General features: G+C 31.9%; 1 protein-coding gene across 1 annotated transcript; it reads right to left on the bottom strand.

Moving 5' to 3' along the window:
- Nucleotides 1-673: 673 nt before the first annotated feature.
- Nucleotides 674-1,364, bottom strand: LOC109790881 (uncharacterized). The gene has a single exon (XM_020350130.3). The coding sequence runs from the start codon at nucleotides 1,241-1,243 to the stop codon at nucleotides 887-889; it is 357 nt and encodes a 118-aa protein (XP_020205719.1). The 5' UTR covers nucleotides 1,244-1,364; the 3' UTR covers nucleotides 674-886.
- Between the last annotated feature and the right edge of the window lie 13,293 nt (nucleotides 1,365-14,657).

Raw genomic sequence — 14,657 nt, 5'->3', positions numbered from 1 at the left:
TCCTCTAATGTAAATAAATGTGTAAAATTAGAAAGCAAGGCTTGATCCACCGTTGATTTATATAGTAAAGATTACAAGATACTTTAATTCAAATCAACAGTAGATACACTTTCACATTTTACAAGTTTGCTTACTTTAGAGAAGCTAAATCCATGAGAGTACTATAAAATACAGCCAAACATGATAAAGAATAAAGAAATCCTTGTACACAAAAGCATAAACTGCTACTAATTGGTGCCACGGCCAACCTTTAAAGTTCTTGTTAAGCCAATTCAACAAGATGTTCAATGCCAACAATTAGACCCTTAAAATATTTCAAGAATAATTTGAACTTAAAAAACTGGTAGGGCCTCTCAAAATTATGCAACACTAGAATGAGTCTAAACTTTCAATCAACAGAGTCTAAACCTAGCTGCTAAATCACTAAACCAGTTCCATAATCTACAAATCGCGAGCCACAACACAATCAATCAAACAAATTCCAATTCACGCACACACTAAAAAAATTGAATCTACAGCGAAACGGATCCATTTCAATGTCGCAAATCAACATTAAAAAATTGAGACGAATTCTAGGTTAAATTAAACCACCTCCTCCACCTTGATCACGGCGAAATTAAGATAACAACACACATCATTGGAGTAAACAATCATTTAAAGAAACACCAAAACATTGTAACGCATAAACGCCTTATCCACATTCAAGAAAGAGAAGTTAAAAAATAAGAAGCGAGTCAACAATCTCACCAGAGAGGAAAACCGAAAACGCGAGAAAAAATTACGAAGGAGTTCACATTCGAAGAGTGATTACCCTTATTACATGGAGAAACCTAATTTCGGGTTTTAAAACCTAGCGGAGCGAGCGTTGGGCCGGATCCGAATTGGTTCAGGAGGATTCGGAGGAGTCGTTATTGGCGGCGAGGGCGTTCTCGATCTTGAGGCGCTCGAGGGCCTTCTCGTGGGCCCAAGTTTCGATGGTCAAATCGGGCTTGGCGTTGAGCCCAACGCCGAGGATGACGATGGTGAGGAAGCTGGTGATGTAGCAGGGGAGTTCCCAGTCCTCCCACTTGCGGGACTGGCCCGGGGGCGGGGGGGTGCGGTTGAAGAGGTACCCCTTGGGCCTCTCCTCGTGGCCCGGGCTCGTCCACCGGCTCGCCCCGGAGCCCGCGCCGCCGCGGGTTCGGAGGAGGAGCCGCCGCCGGATCATGGCGGAGGCGCTGCTCAGTGGCGTTGGAGGCGGCATCGGGCTTTGGGGGTTGGTTTTAGTGTTTGATGGTGATTGGTGAGTGAGACCTGGACCTGCCTCTGCCTCTGCCTCGACCTCAACAGAATCTATTGGCCACAGTGAGAGAGAGTGTGGAGCGCCTCTCGCCTTGGTTTTGTTTTCACCGTTTTTTTTTTTGTTGGTTTTGGATCTCGGGTTGGGCTTAATTGGGCCTAGAGCATTCTTAGCAATTTCGGCCCTGTGCTTTTAATAAGACTACTAACAACTGTAATCGCCTGTGAATGTGAACAAGAAATTGAGAATAAACATTTTTATGTTGAATTTTAGGTCATGATTTTCCATAAGATAAAAGATAAAATTTATTATCAATTACTAGTTATATAAAAAAATTTCACGTAACGATGTTTTCAGATAAAATAACATATAATTAGATGAATATGGTAAGAGTATGATAAGTTTTTTTTTAATGCTTACAAGATTTTATTATCTATAATTTACTATTTTTATCTATAATTTATGAGTATAAAAAAGAAGTACTTTGTGTCTGCGTATGTAAAGTTATGTGAAATATCTTGAAAGAAAGATGGATCATTCATGTTTATAAAATTAGGATGAGTATCATTGATAATAGAGGCTATAGACTCTTTATCGCTTTTTATTAGCAAATCATCTAGAATGTCTAAAGAGGTGTTTAAATTAGTACTCTGTCCAATATTACCACCACCGACACCCAAAATTCAATCAGAGGATATTTTTCTTTCTCTAACTTCAAATTTATAACTACCATATAGAAGCCTCAGATGGGTAGTTAATGACATAACTCCACAACAACTCCAAAGGTAAGAGGAGTTTATTGAAGCGTGAACAACTTCTAGTCTTGTCCCTTTAGGAATTATAGGAAACATTTGTCGAAAATCTCCACCCAAGACAACAACCTTGCCATCGAAACGTATGTAAATCTCTTAATGTTTTGTGTATAACATTAAAATAATATTTATGGGTCATTGGTGCTTCTTCCCATATAATTAATTTGACCTTCACTACCAATTTAGCTAATTAGCTTCCTTGTTTAACGTTGCAAGTGGAGTCTTCATTGATATTGATACGAATAACAAACCTTGAATGAGCATTTCTTCCACCATTGGGAATGAGCAAAGTAGCTATTTTGCTAGAAGCAACTGTTAAAACAATATCTCCTTTGGATCTTAATGATGCAGACGTAGCCCTCCAAATATATGTTTTTCTTATCCCTCCAAACCCATAAAGAAAAAAAATCCTAACTTCTTAACATTAACTTTATGCATTATTGTGTTATATATTGCTTTCTGCTCATTAGTCATGGTTGACATCAATTGGATATGTTTTGAGCCAAAGCCTCTCTATCACTGTTTAACTCATCATATTCGAGTCTGTTTCCTCATTCAAGGATTAGAAACATACTAGGTTGAAACATACTACTTTTATTATTACTTTTTAATAGTGTCCCAATTTCTGCTAATACAAAACTTTTTAATTCTTTTGGAAATAATACCAATTTCGAAGTAATGTAAATGATAATAGTAAATAATTCAATTCTTCCCATAACTAATCTCATATAGGGCCTTTTGGTCTTAATAAATAAAAAATTAAATATTTTTATAAATTAATTATTTAAAAAACAATTTACTGAAATAAATTGTTTTCGTCACGTGGACATATATAAGGAAAACATCAATGGGTGTAATGAGGGTTAATTAAAAGCAAAACATCAATATGGGTGACGACTTGTGCGTGAACAATTATTACAAAGAAAACGTCAACCCCCTTGACGTTGTCGGTGTTGTTAGAAGTCATCAAAGGGGGTGATGTTTCCAGTGTTGTTAGAAAAATCGTCCGCCCCCTTGATATTTTCTTACTTGAATAGATTTATGAAGCATTGAGCACTTTTGCTCTAGACTATTGACAAGTTTAAGGTTTTAAATTTTACAAGTTTAGGATTTCGGGTGTAGTGTTTTGAATTTATTGTGTTGAAGGATTAAGGTTTAGTATTAGGTTATAGATATAGTGTAATAGTTTTAATAAATGTAAGTATATTTTTTTTGGTAATCATAATTTTATTTATTGCTAATAATAGTGTAATAGGTATTAAAAATATTTGTTGTTAATAATTTGTTAAGAAAATTTATTTGTTATTTTTTTTTTGTATTTTACAATATATAATTAATTTGCTTTTAAAATAATTATTTTCTATATTAATTTTTTTAATTTATATCTTATAATAGAATGATAGAAAATATGTAGGTTTATTTATTGAAATGAAAATAAATATTTGAATTTTTTAAATAATTAAATATGATGATTATTTGAATAGGATATTTATTCGAACACACAATCATTATCCAACTTAAGAATTTCATCAATAAAATATATAGAACTTACATACATGATTAAATATTATATAACTAAAATTTTGGATACACATTAATGATTAAGGTCATCATTAATATTTTATGCTAGTTGAGGATAGTTTATTCTATTATGACCTTCAATCCTACAATGTCTATAACGTTGTCTTCATTGAGATTGTGTCCAGTCCATTTCATTTCTTATTATACGAGTTGATTTTGGATGCCCCTTAGAATGCAACATAGTTTGATCAGGGACAATGTGAGGTCCATCGGTAGGACGAATGTTGTCATCACTACCAAGTGGGTAGCATTGCCTAAAATATGCCTCTTTGATACATGCATTTGAATAGGTAGCATCAACATAGTTCAAGGGATCTACGCGAACATAAGCACATGCGACAATGGCATGTGAACATGGATATATGTAAGCTTGGAAAATACTATACTCACATTTTCATTCATTAAGAATTATTGTCCAAGTATGAGCACCTCTTTGTGTAACTGGATTGAAAGCTTCTTCCACTTCAAATTTGGTGGTCTCATAGTCATATCTTTGAATGAAATGAAATTTTGCCTCCTCTTGATTGTTTTGCATAGCATCCATTAACTTTCGACAATATCGTTGACCAATCACAAGTTCTGCGTTTGCTTGACCTAACCTACCATATGTAAACTTTACAAGAGTTGTTATTGGAAAGTTACAGGCACCTTTTAAGATCTTGTCGATAGCCTTAGATAAATTTGTAGTCATGTGATTGTATCTGTGACTTTCATCATCATGGATGAAGCTCCATTTTTTCTAGCGAAATCCCATCAATCAACCAATGAACTTCTGGGCTTATCTCACGAAATTGTTCAAGCCTCCTAAGAAAGTTATGTTTGCAAGTTGTGAAGCCTATCCAAATTTTAAATGAAATAAAAACATTAGGTAATAGGATAGCATATTATGTAATACAAAAAATATAAAATATAAGAAATAAATAATCTTATACCTAATGGAATCCAATGTAGCTTCAAATGAACTTCGATCTTGCTCCTTCAACATTCTCTTGAAATCCTTGAGAATTCTTCAAGGAAGAATCGAAAAGAAGAAGATAAGAAGTGTTGCCAAAGGCTGGAACAATCTCCTTGAATAGAAAAGTCCAAAGACCTAAGGCTACAAAGAGGAAATCTCAAGGTGAATTGGAGAATTTCCTTACTATGGTGACTTTGGTAAAGAGAAAATTCAAAAAGTATAATCTCATATAATGCTCAAAAGTGAGAAATATACATGGACCTAATCTATATTTAGGCCAAGGAAGAGTGTCAAGGAAGCTAGGTTGGCCAAGAGTTTAAATTAACCATGGTATGGTTAATTTTAACTCTTGACGCCTAAATTCAAATTTGAATATTCAAATTTGAATTTCTAATCCTAGATTCCCGAATCCTCCATGTGCCACATGTGAGGTTTGCATCTTAATGTGATTTGATTCACATTTGAGGTGAATTTGAGTCAAACCATGTGCACCATCCACATGGCCGATCAGATGACTCTAATTACACCTTAAATGTGTTCCCAATTACACTAAATGTAATCTCACATTAAATTATTATCTAAATGGCCGAAATACATGGCCTAAAATAAGCCTATGCTACTTGGCCAAAATACAAGGCCTATAAGCAAAAATACAAGCTCAAGTGGACCAACCTTATTCTACATGGGCTTTAGTGCATAGCCCAACTAAAAAGTACTATGGGCTTTTCATTGGAGTTAGCCCAATCCTCCTCTAGCCTTTTGACCATAGCTCTAGTGATTGGGCCCTTGGCACATGGGCCTCCATCATTCCCTCCTTTTTGAAAATGATTTGACCTCAAATCCAGATAGTCTTCCTCATGTTCATCAAATCCTGCAAAAATAGATAAATTAGATACATTAAAGCTAGGGCTAACTCCATAATCCTCAAGGAGATCTAGGACATAGGCATTATTATTTATTCTTTGGAGGATTTGAAAGGGACCATCTTCTAGGGCTAAGTTTAGACTTCCTCTTAGAGGGAAATCTATCCTTTCTAAGATGCAACCAAACCTAATCCCCTTCATTGAAAATGACTTCTTTCTTTCCTTTATTATTGTATTTTATGTATTTCTCGGTTTGAGATTGAATATGGTCTCGAACCCTCTCATGCAATTTCTTGAAAAATTCTGCCCTAGATGATCCTTCCTTATGAATTAAAGAAGCAACATCAGGCAATGGAATTAAATCTAAAGGTGTAAAAGGGTTAAAATCAAAAACAATTTCAAAAGGAGACATTTTTGTAATTTTATGCACTACTCTATTGTAAGTAAATTCAACATGTGGTAGGTAGTCATCCCATGACTTTTTATTACCTTTAAGAACCGCCCTTAACATAGTTCCAAGAGATCTATTCACTAATTTGTTTGCCCATCAGTTTATGGGTGATAGGTGGTAGAAAATAGAAGTTTAGTCCCTAGCCTTGACCAAAGAGTTTTTTAAAAGTGGCTAAGGAACTTAGCATCTCGATTAGAAACTATGGTTTTAAGTAATCCATGCAACCTAACCACTTCTTGAAAGAATAATTCAGCTATATTTCTTGCACCATCCACCTGGTGGCATTGAATAAAGTGTGCCATTTTACTAAAATGGTCCACTATCACAAAGATGGAATCCTTTCCTCTTTGGATTCGAGGAAGTCCAAGGACAAAATCCATGGAAATATCTACCCAAGGAGAATTGGATATAGGCAAGAAGGTGTATAGTTCATGAGGTTTAGTTTTAGATTTAGCTTGAAGACAAGCTATGCATCTAGAACAATACCTTTGAACATGTCTTTGTCATGTGGGGCCAAAATAATTTCTCCTTTAAAATTAAAAGAGTTTTCTGAATCTCAAAATGCCCCATGAGTCCACCCTCATGGCTTTCCTTGACCAAGAGAGTTTCCTAATAGATCCTTGGGGTATGCACAATTTATTTTCTTTAAAAAGAAACCCCTCAGAAATATAGTAACTTTGGTAAGGTTTGGGATGTGGTATGGTAGTTAATCCCAACTTTTCAACCATCCTAGCGCTACAACAATTGCACCAAGAACCACTATCCACAATGAGAGAATAGGCTTTGTTTGAAATATTACATCTTGTATGAAAGATGTTCTCTCTTTATGAATTAGTATCACTAGGTTGGTTATCGAGAAGTCTTCTTATCATAAGAAGCTCCCCATCATAAGGATAAGTTACCTCATAACTTTCTTCCTCACTTGCTTCTTCCTCATCTTCACTTGAAGATGAAGAAGTAGTACCATCATCTTGGCTACTATAAATGTCTTAGCCCCTTAAAATCATAACCTTCTTATTAGGGCATTGAAAGAAAATGTGCCCTCTCCCAAGACATTTAAAACATTTTATGTCACTAGACTTAGTGCTAGTGTGTGAGGTGTATTTTCCTTTTTCTTTTTTCTTTACCTTTCTCTAGTCCCTTGGAAGGCTCCAAATTATTTTTCTTCTGAAAAATTTTGCCCTCCTTCTTGTAATCTTTTTCTTTCTTAAAAGAAGATTTTCTAAAATTTTGTTGTTCTACCTTTATACAAAGTTGGACCAAGTCATTTTGATCCCTATAAGGTAGAATAAGTTCCACTTTATCTCTTATGTCAACATTAAGACCACCAAGGAACCTAGAGATGGTAATGTTCTCCTTCTCCCTAATGCATGCCTTCATCATATATAACTCCATATGTTGTTTGTACTCTTCTACAGAAATATTCATTTGTTAAAGTCTTTGGAGCTTATTCATAAGCTTTCTTCCATAATATGAGGGAATGTGTCTTCTTCTTAATGCACTCCTCAATTCATTCCAATATTGAATTGGAGGATTATTGTGAAGGTGTCTTTCTCTTTCTAGCGATGTCCACCAATACATTACATGCTCTTGAAAGCTTAGGGTTGCTAGTGGATCTCTCCTTTATTCACTCACTTGGTGGCAAGTGAATAATTGTTTTACCTTCATCTTCCAATCAAGATAAGCCTCTACATCATCTTTACCATGAAAATATGGGAGATCCAACTTGGATTCCCTAGGCTTTTGTACTCTATGGGTTCTTCTAGGAGGGGGTTGATAATGTTCACCTAAATTTAGGCTATCCTCATGTATTGTAACCCCTAAGATAGAACTATGAGAATTAGAACTTTGACTCCTAGTTTGATGTCTTTTGTTCAATTTTTCTTCTTTTTGATTTACTAGTCTAATCTCCTCCTCAAGAATAGTAAGTTGATTCTTTCTTTCAATTTTATTTTTGGCATTTTGTAAGGCTTCTTGCTCTCTCCAAAGTTTTAGTGATCTAAGTTCATGTGCAATCTTTGAAACATTTTTATATGCATTTACATCAACATCACTTTGGTGAGGTGAAAGATTGTCCATTATAGGAAAAAGTTTTTGTTTAAAGAAATATTTTTGAAAAGGAATAATTTTGGAAAGCAATAACTAAGTACTTAGGGGACTAAGTATACAAATTGGACCTTGGAGGGAGGTGAGCTTTTAAGAGCCACTTAATAACTAAGTCTCTTCCAGTAAAAATTACTAATCCCCTTTGTAGCTAGTCTTTGTTAAAAACAATTTTTTATTTATTTATGAAAATGTTTTTTCTTATAAACAAATATGAAGCTATCTATTCATGAACTTAAGCAAGTAAAATGTAAAATTTTTTAAAGAATAACAAGCTATCTACCTGAAATCCTAAGGTGAAAGCTTGAAAGGCACCAAAGACCTTTAAGGACCACTTTCACCAAGTACTAACGCCATCTAAAGTCTATTGAGAGATGGAATTGCACCAAGGACAACTCCAAGACACTCCAAATAGCCAGTATACAAGAGATTAAGATCTAGAAAATTACAAGAATTCAATAGAAACAAAAACTAAAGAAGATTATAGTCTCTCGGATTAGTGACTGAATTTAGAGACGGATTTTGTGATGAAAAACTTTTTTTGGATGGAAAATTTTCGTGTCTGACGGTCACTAAATTCTATTTTAAAAAAATTTTGTACAAATTTTCAATGAATTGTACTGTGTTTCCAGTTGCAATCTCCTCCTTCTCCAATGGCCAAAACTCCTCCTAAATGTGTTTCCAAGTGTTTAGGTTGTAGTATTTGTTCCTTGCCAATTCCACCCTAGTTTGGACTTTCCACCAAATTCTTCTTTAGCTTCCTTTTGATGACCCTTGTAGCATTAGTTTCTATAGAAGATGATTAGTACAAATCTTAGGCAACACTTAGAATTAACAAAATTAGGAGCAAGACACAACTAGAAGAATGGAATTTTATACCAACAAAGATAAACATGACCGAAACAATGGTCAGAGAATTTCAATCAAAAGAAAAACTAAAACAAGTTGATTTTAAAGGCTAGCAAACAAAGGAATCCTTAATAATGGCTTTAGATTAGATAACTAAACTAAAAAGAATAAGAACAAAATTAATTCACTTCAAACAAATGTTCTTAAGATTTAGCAAATGAAATTAACAATTCATGTAGTGAACACTCCATTGTTTGGCGTTTTCTTGTATATATGTATTTTTTTTTTTAAAACTTCTATTTGAATTTTTTTCCTTTTTCTTTTTTAAAAAAATGAGGAGCTGCCTTTTATGTTCACTAAATTCAAATTCTGGTCACACTTTCCAACAACAAGGCACACCAATTCAAGATAAATTTGAATTCTCAAATGCAATTGAAATTTGACCTAAATGTAATGGTTTAGGTTCATGCTTTCTATTTTTCAAACAATGTGGCACGACCTTGTACTCTGTTTGTCCAAATTTGAATTCAAATTTTGAATCAAATTTTTCAGCAAACAAAAATGAAGAACAATGCTAGATACTTGAAAAGAAATTTTCGGATTCAAAGAAAATTTTTAAGAAACTCAAAGACACAATGAAAATCTAACTCTACAAGAAGATTACTAATGATCTAGTAGTAATCCATGAACTCAAATTGATCAAAATAAAAAGAACCAAAAGCTCAATTAGTCTCGGCCAAAACAGATTTGCAACATGCATTTCAAATTTAAAACAATCAAACAAGTACTACTAGGAGTATGTTGACATATAAAGGACTAAACATGACTCTATACAATTTTGGATAGATTCACAAATCAAAATGACAACATTTTTTCATATGACTAAAAATTTTAAAAATCAAATAAGACTCAACTAAATCAAAAACACACAAGTATGGATCCTAAAGCACAATTTCAAGCATGATTCATATGAGACAAAATCAAGTTGATGATCATATATGAATCATTGAAACAAATGAAAGATGGATCTATCAATTTTTGAAACAATAATTAGATCCATGCAACAAAAAACTCAAGACAATCAAGGATTAGATAAATTCATTAAAAGAAATTGATGAACTTATCTCTTAAAGTAACCGAGCTCTAGATACCACTTGATAGAGTCTAATGTAGCTTCAAATGAACTCCGATCTTGCTCCTTCAACATTCTTTTGCAATCCTTGAGAATTCTTTAAGGAGGAACCGAAAAGAAGAGAAGAAGTGTTTCCAAAGGTTGGAACAATCTCCTCGGATAGAAGAGTCCAAAGACTTAATGGAACAAAAAGGAAATCTCAAGGTGAATCGGAGAATTTCCTTACTATGGTGACTTCAACAAAGATAGAATTCAGAAAGTATAATTCTCATATAATGCTTAAAAGTGAGAAATATACACGAACCTAATCCTTACTATGGTGACATCAGTAGGGATGTGTACGTGATCTGGTGTTGGATGTGTGACAGGGTGTATATGTGCAATTTGTTATATGTACATATACGTGAATTGTGATGAGATGATGAAATATGTGGATTGTGATGAGATAATGGAATATGTGAATTTGAGAAATGATGTTGAACATGTTTGAATGATGAATGTCGTGTTTATGCATTATATTGCTTTGAGATTATTTTGTGGAATTTTGTGATGAACTTTCTATATAAATATATTTTTTTCTCATCGTACGTTTGTGGTTGTTTTTAGGTGAGGAAGATATGAATTTGAGTGGCATTCAAGGTGCCAATAGTTGAGTCATGGGAGTGCTTTGATAGTGTGACATCGGGCAAGGTCTTCTAGAACTTTAATTTTTATTGTAATTGGAGTTTTTACATTTCCTTTGAAACTATTTACGAACTTATTTGCTTTCTAAACTTTATTTTAAATTGATCAGATATTGGAAATGTATTTTCTTTTGGATATGTGAACCATTTTACCCGTGTTGGAGTAACATTTCTTTATATTATTTTATATATGTATTAGGATAGAATGGGTGTTACAAATATCATTTTATCTAACTTACTAAAATAAATTGTGCATAGCATGAGTATCAATATAATATATTAAAAAATTAGAAGGTGCAAAATGACAGGGGCTAACACCCCCCTCAACCTTCAAGTAGGTCCTTCCTTATACACAACAGTAGTAAAGTAACACCTTGAGGGCAAAACATTGAGATGCTCCAACCTTAGCAAAAAATAAAATCTACAGTTGCATATTAAAAGGAAGATATGCTTTATAAAAAAAAAAGCACAAGAAAAGTATGTTTTAGAATAAAAGAAAAATAATGAAAAGTGTATTTTGTAACAAAATAAAATATTAAAGGTTTGTTTTGTAACTAAAAATATACAGAAGGTATGCAGATTTATAAAATTTTTATTTTTGAAAATCATTTTAAAATTTAAAATAATTTTAAAAATATTTATTCTAAAATATCCTAAACATATTCTCATCACTTCCATTCAAGATAATTATTTTAATTATATAGAGAAAATAAGTTAGTTTATTTTTATTTGATATTTTCTTAGAGTTAGGTAATAAACTTTAAAATATTTATTTATTATAATATTTAATTTATAATATAAATGTTATGTTCAATGGACAAACTTAAATGTTATTAAGTAAATAAATGAAAATATATTTAATTAATAACTAAAATAATTTTATTTAAATTATTTAATTTAATTATCTTTTAGATAATATTTGTTACATTTTAACATTTTTATTAATGTAGACAATGTTATTATCTTAATTTGGATAATATTATCGTCATAGATAATTTGTTAATAACATTTTTTCCAGGTTTGAATTTACTATATATAATCATGTCGGTTAGCCTAGTGGTTGAATGGGGAAGGGTTGGGGTAGTTAGAAGCATGAGAACCTAAGTTCAATCTTCATTACGACTATGTTTGTAATATTTCCTATCTTTACTAAAAAAAATGTTAACTACATGAGAATGCCAAACATTTTCCTTTACTATAATTTCAAGTTCGAGCCATTGATATGCAGTTGGGTTGAGTGCTTGAAGAAAGATATCTATCACGAAAGCAAGATTATTTTAATTGTGAATTCTACCAAAAAAAACATCATACTAAGGTTAATAAATTTTTATTAAATTTGACATATGAAATTGATAATATATGTGTTATTTGATCTAGTTTTTTGCTATATGGTGTGATGCATATTGACATGCTTCTCTTTGTTCATTATCTTAGATGATTTAGTGTTTCAGAAATAAAACAAAAATCAATTTTCTAAAAGAAGTCTTGTGTCTTGATTTAATTTTGAATTTTATTTTTGAAAATAGATGATAATAAATAATAAAAAAAATTTAAATATATTTCTTTTGTATTTAAAATAATATAATTTTTAGAATAAAACTAAAATAAAATTATTTTATTTTATTTTAAATTAATTTTGTAAGGACTGGGTAACAAACCTTTTTTTCATAGAATTTGGTGACAAACTTACAAAATAAAAAATTTGAAAAGATAAAAAAAAGTTTTTAATCTTCATGAGATTCACATCAAACTATTTACCTTAATAATTTTTAATTTTGTAGTGTGAGAAAATAAAATAAAATATTTTAAAAAATGTTAGTTTAATTTTTTAGGATCAAGTTAACTATTACAACATAATGAATGAAAAAGAGTGTTATAGATATTTGATATTCCAATTTTGGAAAATGTGAGAAAAAGTGAATAATGTGCTAAATTGGATTATTAAGAGAGAAGATAAAAGATAATAAAATTAGATCGGTAAATCAAATGGAGGGGTAGGAAAAGATAAAGGAATGAATTTTCTTAGAAAAGATTTTGGTGAGTTTAAAGGAATTAATTGAAAAAGACGAGGAAAGATAATAACAGGAAGTGTTCTTACCGGAAATCTGTTGTAGAGATGATCTGCCGAGTAAGATTGGTGAGCCTCATTCACGGGTACGTTGATGCTCCAAGATGGGGGTGGTACCTGCAAAAGAGACTCCGATGTCAAAGTTAGGGTTTGTATGAGTATGAGTCTCGTATAAGTAATGCACGTACCTTAGTGTGAATTAGGGTTGCTTTGGGCCCTGGGCCTGAGATGAGATATGATAAGATTAGATAATGGATCCCGTCTGGGGCGAGATTCCCTGAGATCAGTTATGATCTACTTAAATGCCGAGCTGACGTCGCGTAGCGCGTGCCCGAGGTCATCTTGCGCTGTGATACCGAGCTCGGAGCTCAGTTTCGCAGTACGGACAGAGTACAGGAAGTAAAGCCCTAGAAGGAAAAAAAGGAACCTATGTGAGGCTTGCACATGAACAACACCTTTGAACCACTATACAAAATTCAAATTTAATTTAATGAGAGAGTGTGGAGTCCACAAAGTAACGAGTGAACAAATTGATGGTTGTGTCTAATATAATAGGGTTGATATAAAGATAAAGGTAAAAATAGATTTTTTTTATATTTGATTTTGAATGTGAATTTGAATTTTTAACATTAATTAAACATATATTTATATATATAATTTTTATCTCAATTAAAATTTAAATTTTAGAATTAAACGATAAAGAATATAAAATAATATGTTAAAAATAAAAAATGTTTTAAATGAATTTTTTTTGTTCATTAAAATGATATCTCTTTAATAGTTTGTTTTATAGTTTGACATACTTTAATAATTTATTTAAATTATAATGTATCAAGATAATTAATTTTTATTTTTTGTAAGTTTTGATATTGATAATGATAATATATGTTTTTTTTTTTATAGAGATGGAACTAGATAAAAGTTAGATACAAATTACTAATAGGACGAATCTTCAATATGAGAAGGAAGTTTGTGAATTTCTCAAATTTGCATTTAGTGGTGTTGAGGAAGGGAGGTTACTTTGTTGTCCATGCAAAAAATGTAAGAATGACCTTTTTTGGTCTCAAAAAATTATATATTAACATTTGATCATAATTAGGATATAAAAAGATTAAATTACATGGGAACATCATGGAGAAGTGATGAGTGAATTTGATGATGAAGATGATAAAAACATATGTAGTGATGGACTTTTTGACATGTTACATGATCTTAAAAGTGCTAACAATTTTGAAAACATCACAGAAAATAAGGAATCAAGTTATAGTACTAACACAAATATTGGTCGAGTAAATGAAGAAGTAGAAAAGTTTTTTAGATTATAGGAGGATGTTGAACAAGAATTGTATCTCGGGTGTGTGAACTTCTCTAAGTTATCATTTATTGTCCGACTATTGAATAACAAATTTCTATTTAGTTTGAGTAGAAAATCAATTGACACTTTACTTTCTTTATTGGCTAAAGCATTTCCACAAGGAAATAAAGTTCCTACATCTTATTTTGAGGCTTGAAAAATTATTCGTGAACTTAGGCTTGATTATATAAAAATAGATGCTTGCTTGAAAGATTACATTCTTTATCAAGGTGATTATTCGAATTCTATGTCTTGTCTAACTTGTACTACTCCTTGATATAAAGATCCAAATAAAAAATGTTAGTTTTATTTCCCCCTTCCTTTTTTAACATAATAACCCATTTACCCATTCACTTGGCAAATGAGGCAAAGATTGATGAACCTGTTGTGACACCCTCTACCCTAATATACATATATAATAATTAAAAAAATAAAATAAAATTCTTCATCATAAAACAATAAAATCTCCAACCACATAAGGGTAAAGAGTTCACATTCATAAACTTAATCCAAATAACATGTCAGTG

This window comes from Cajanus cajan, chromosome 7 (genome assembly GCF_000230855.2).
Source record: "Cajanus cajan strain Asha chromosome 7, NIPB_CcT2T_4, whole genome shotgun sequence".
Lineage (NCBI taxonomy): Eukaryota > Viridiplantae > Streptophyta > Magnoliopsida > Fabales > Fabaceae > Cajanus > Cajanus cajan.
This window is presented reverse-complemented; position numbering and strand designations above follow the sequence as displayed.

Bases quoted from the DNA above. Each gene is read 5' to 3' on its own strand.
- LOC109790881 (XM_020350130.3), bottom strand. From the start codon at position 1,243: ATGCCGCCTCCAACGCCACTGAGCAGCGCCTCCGCCATGATCCGGCGG.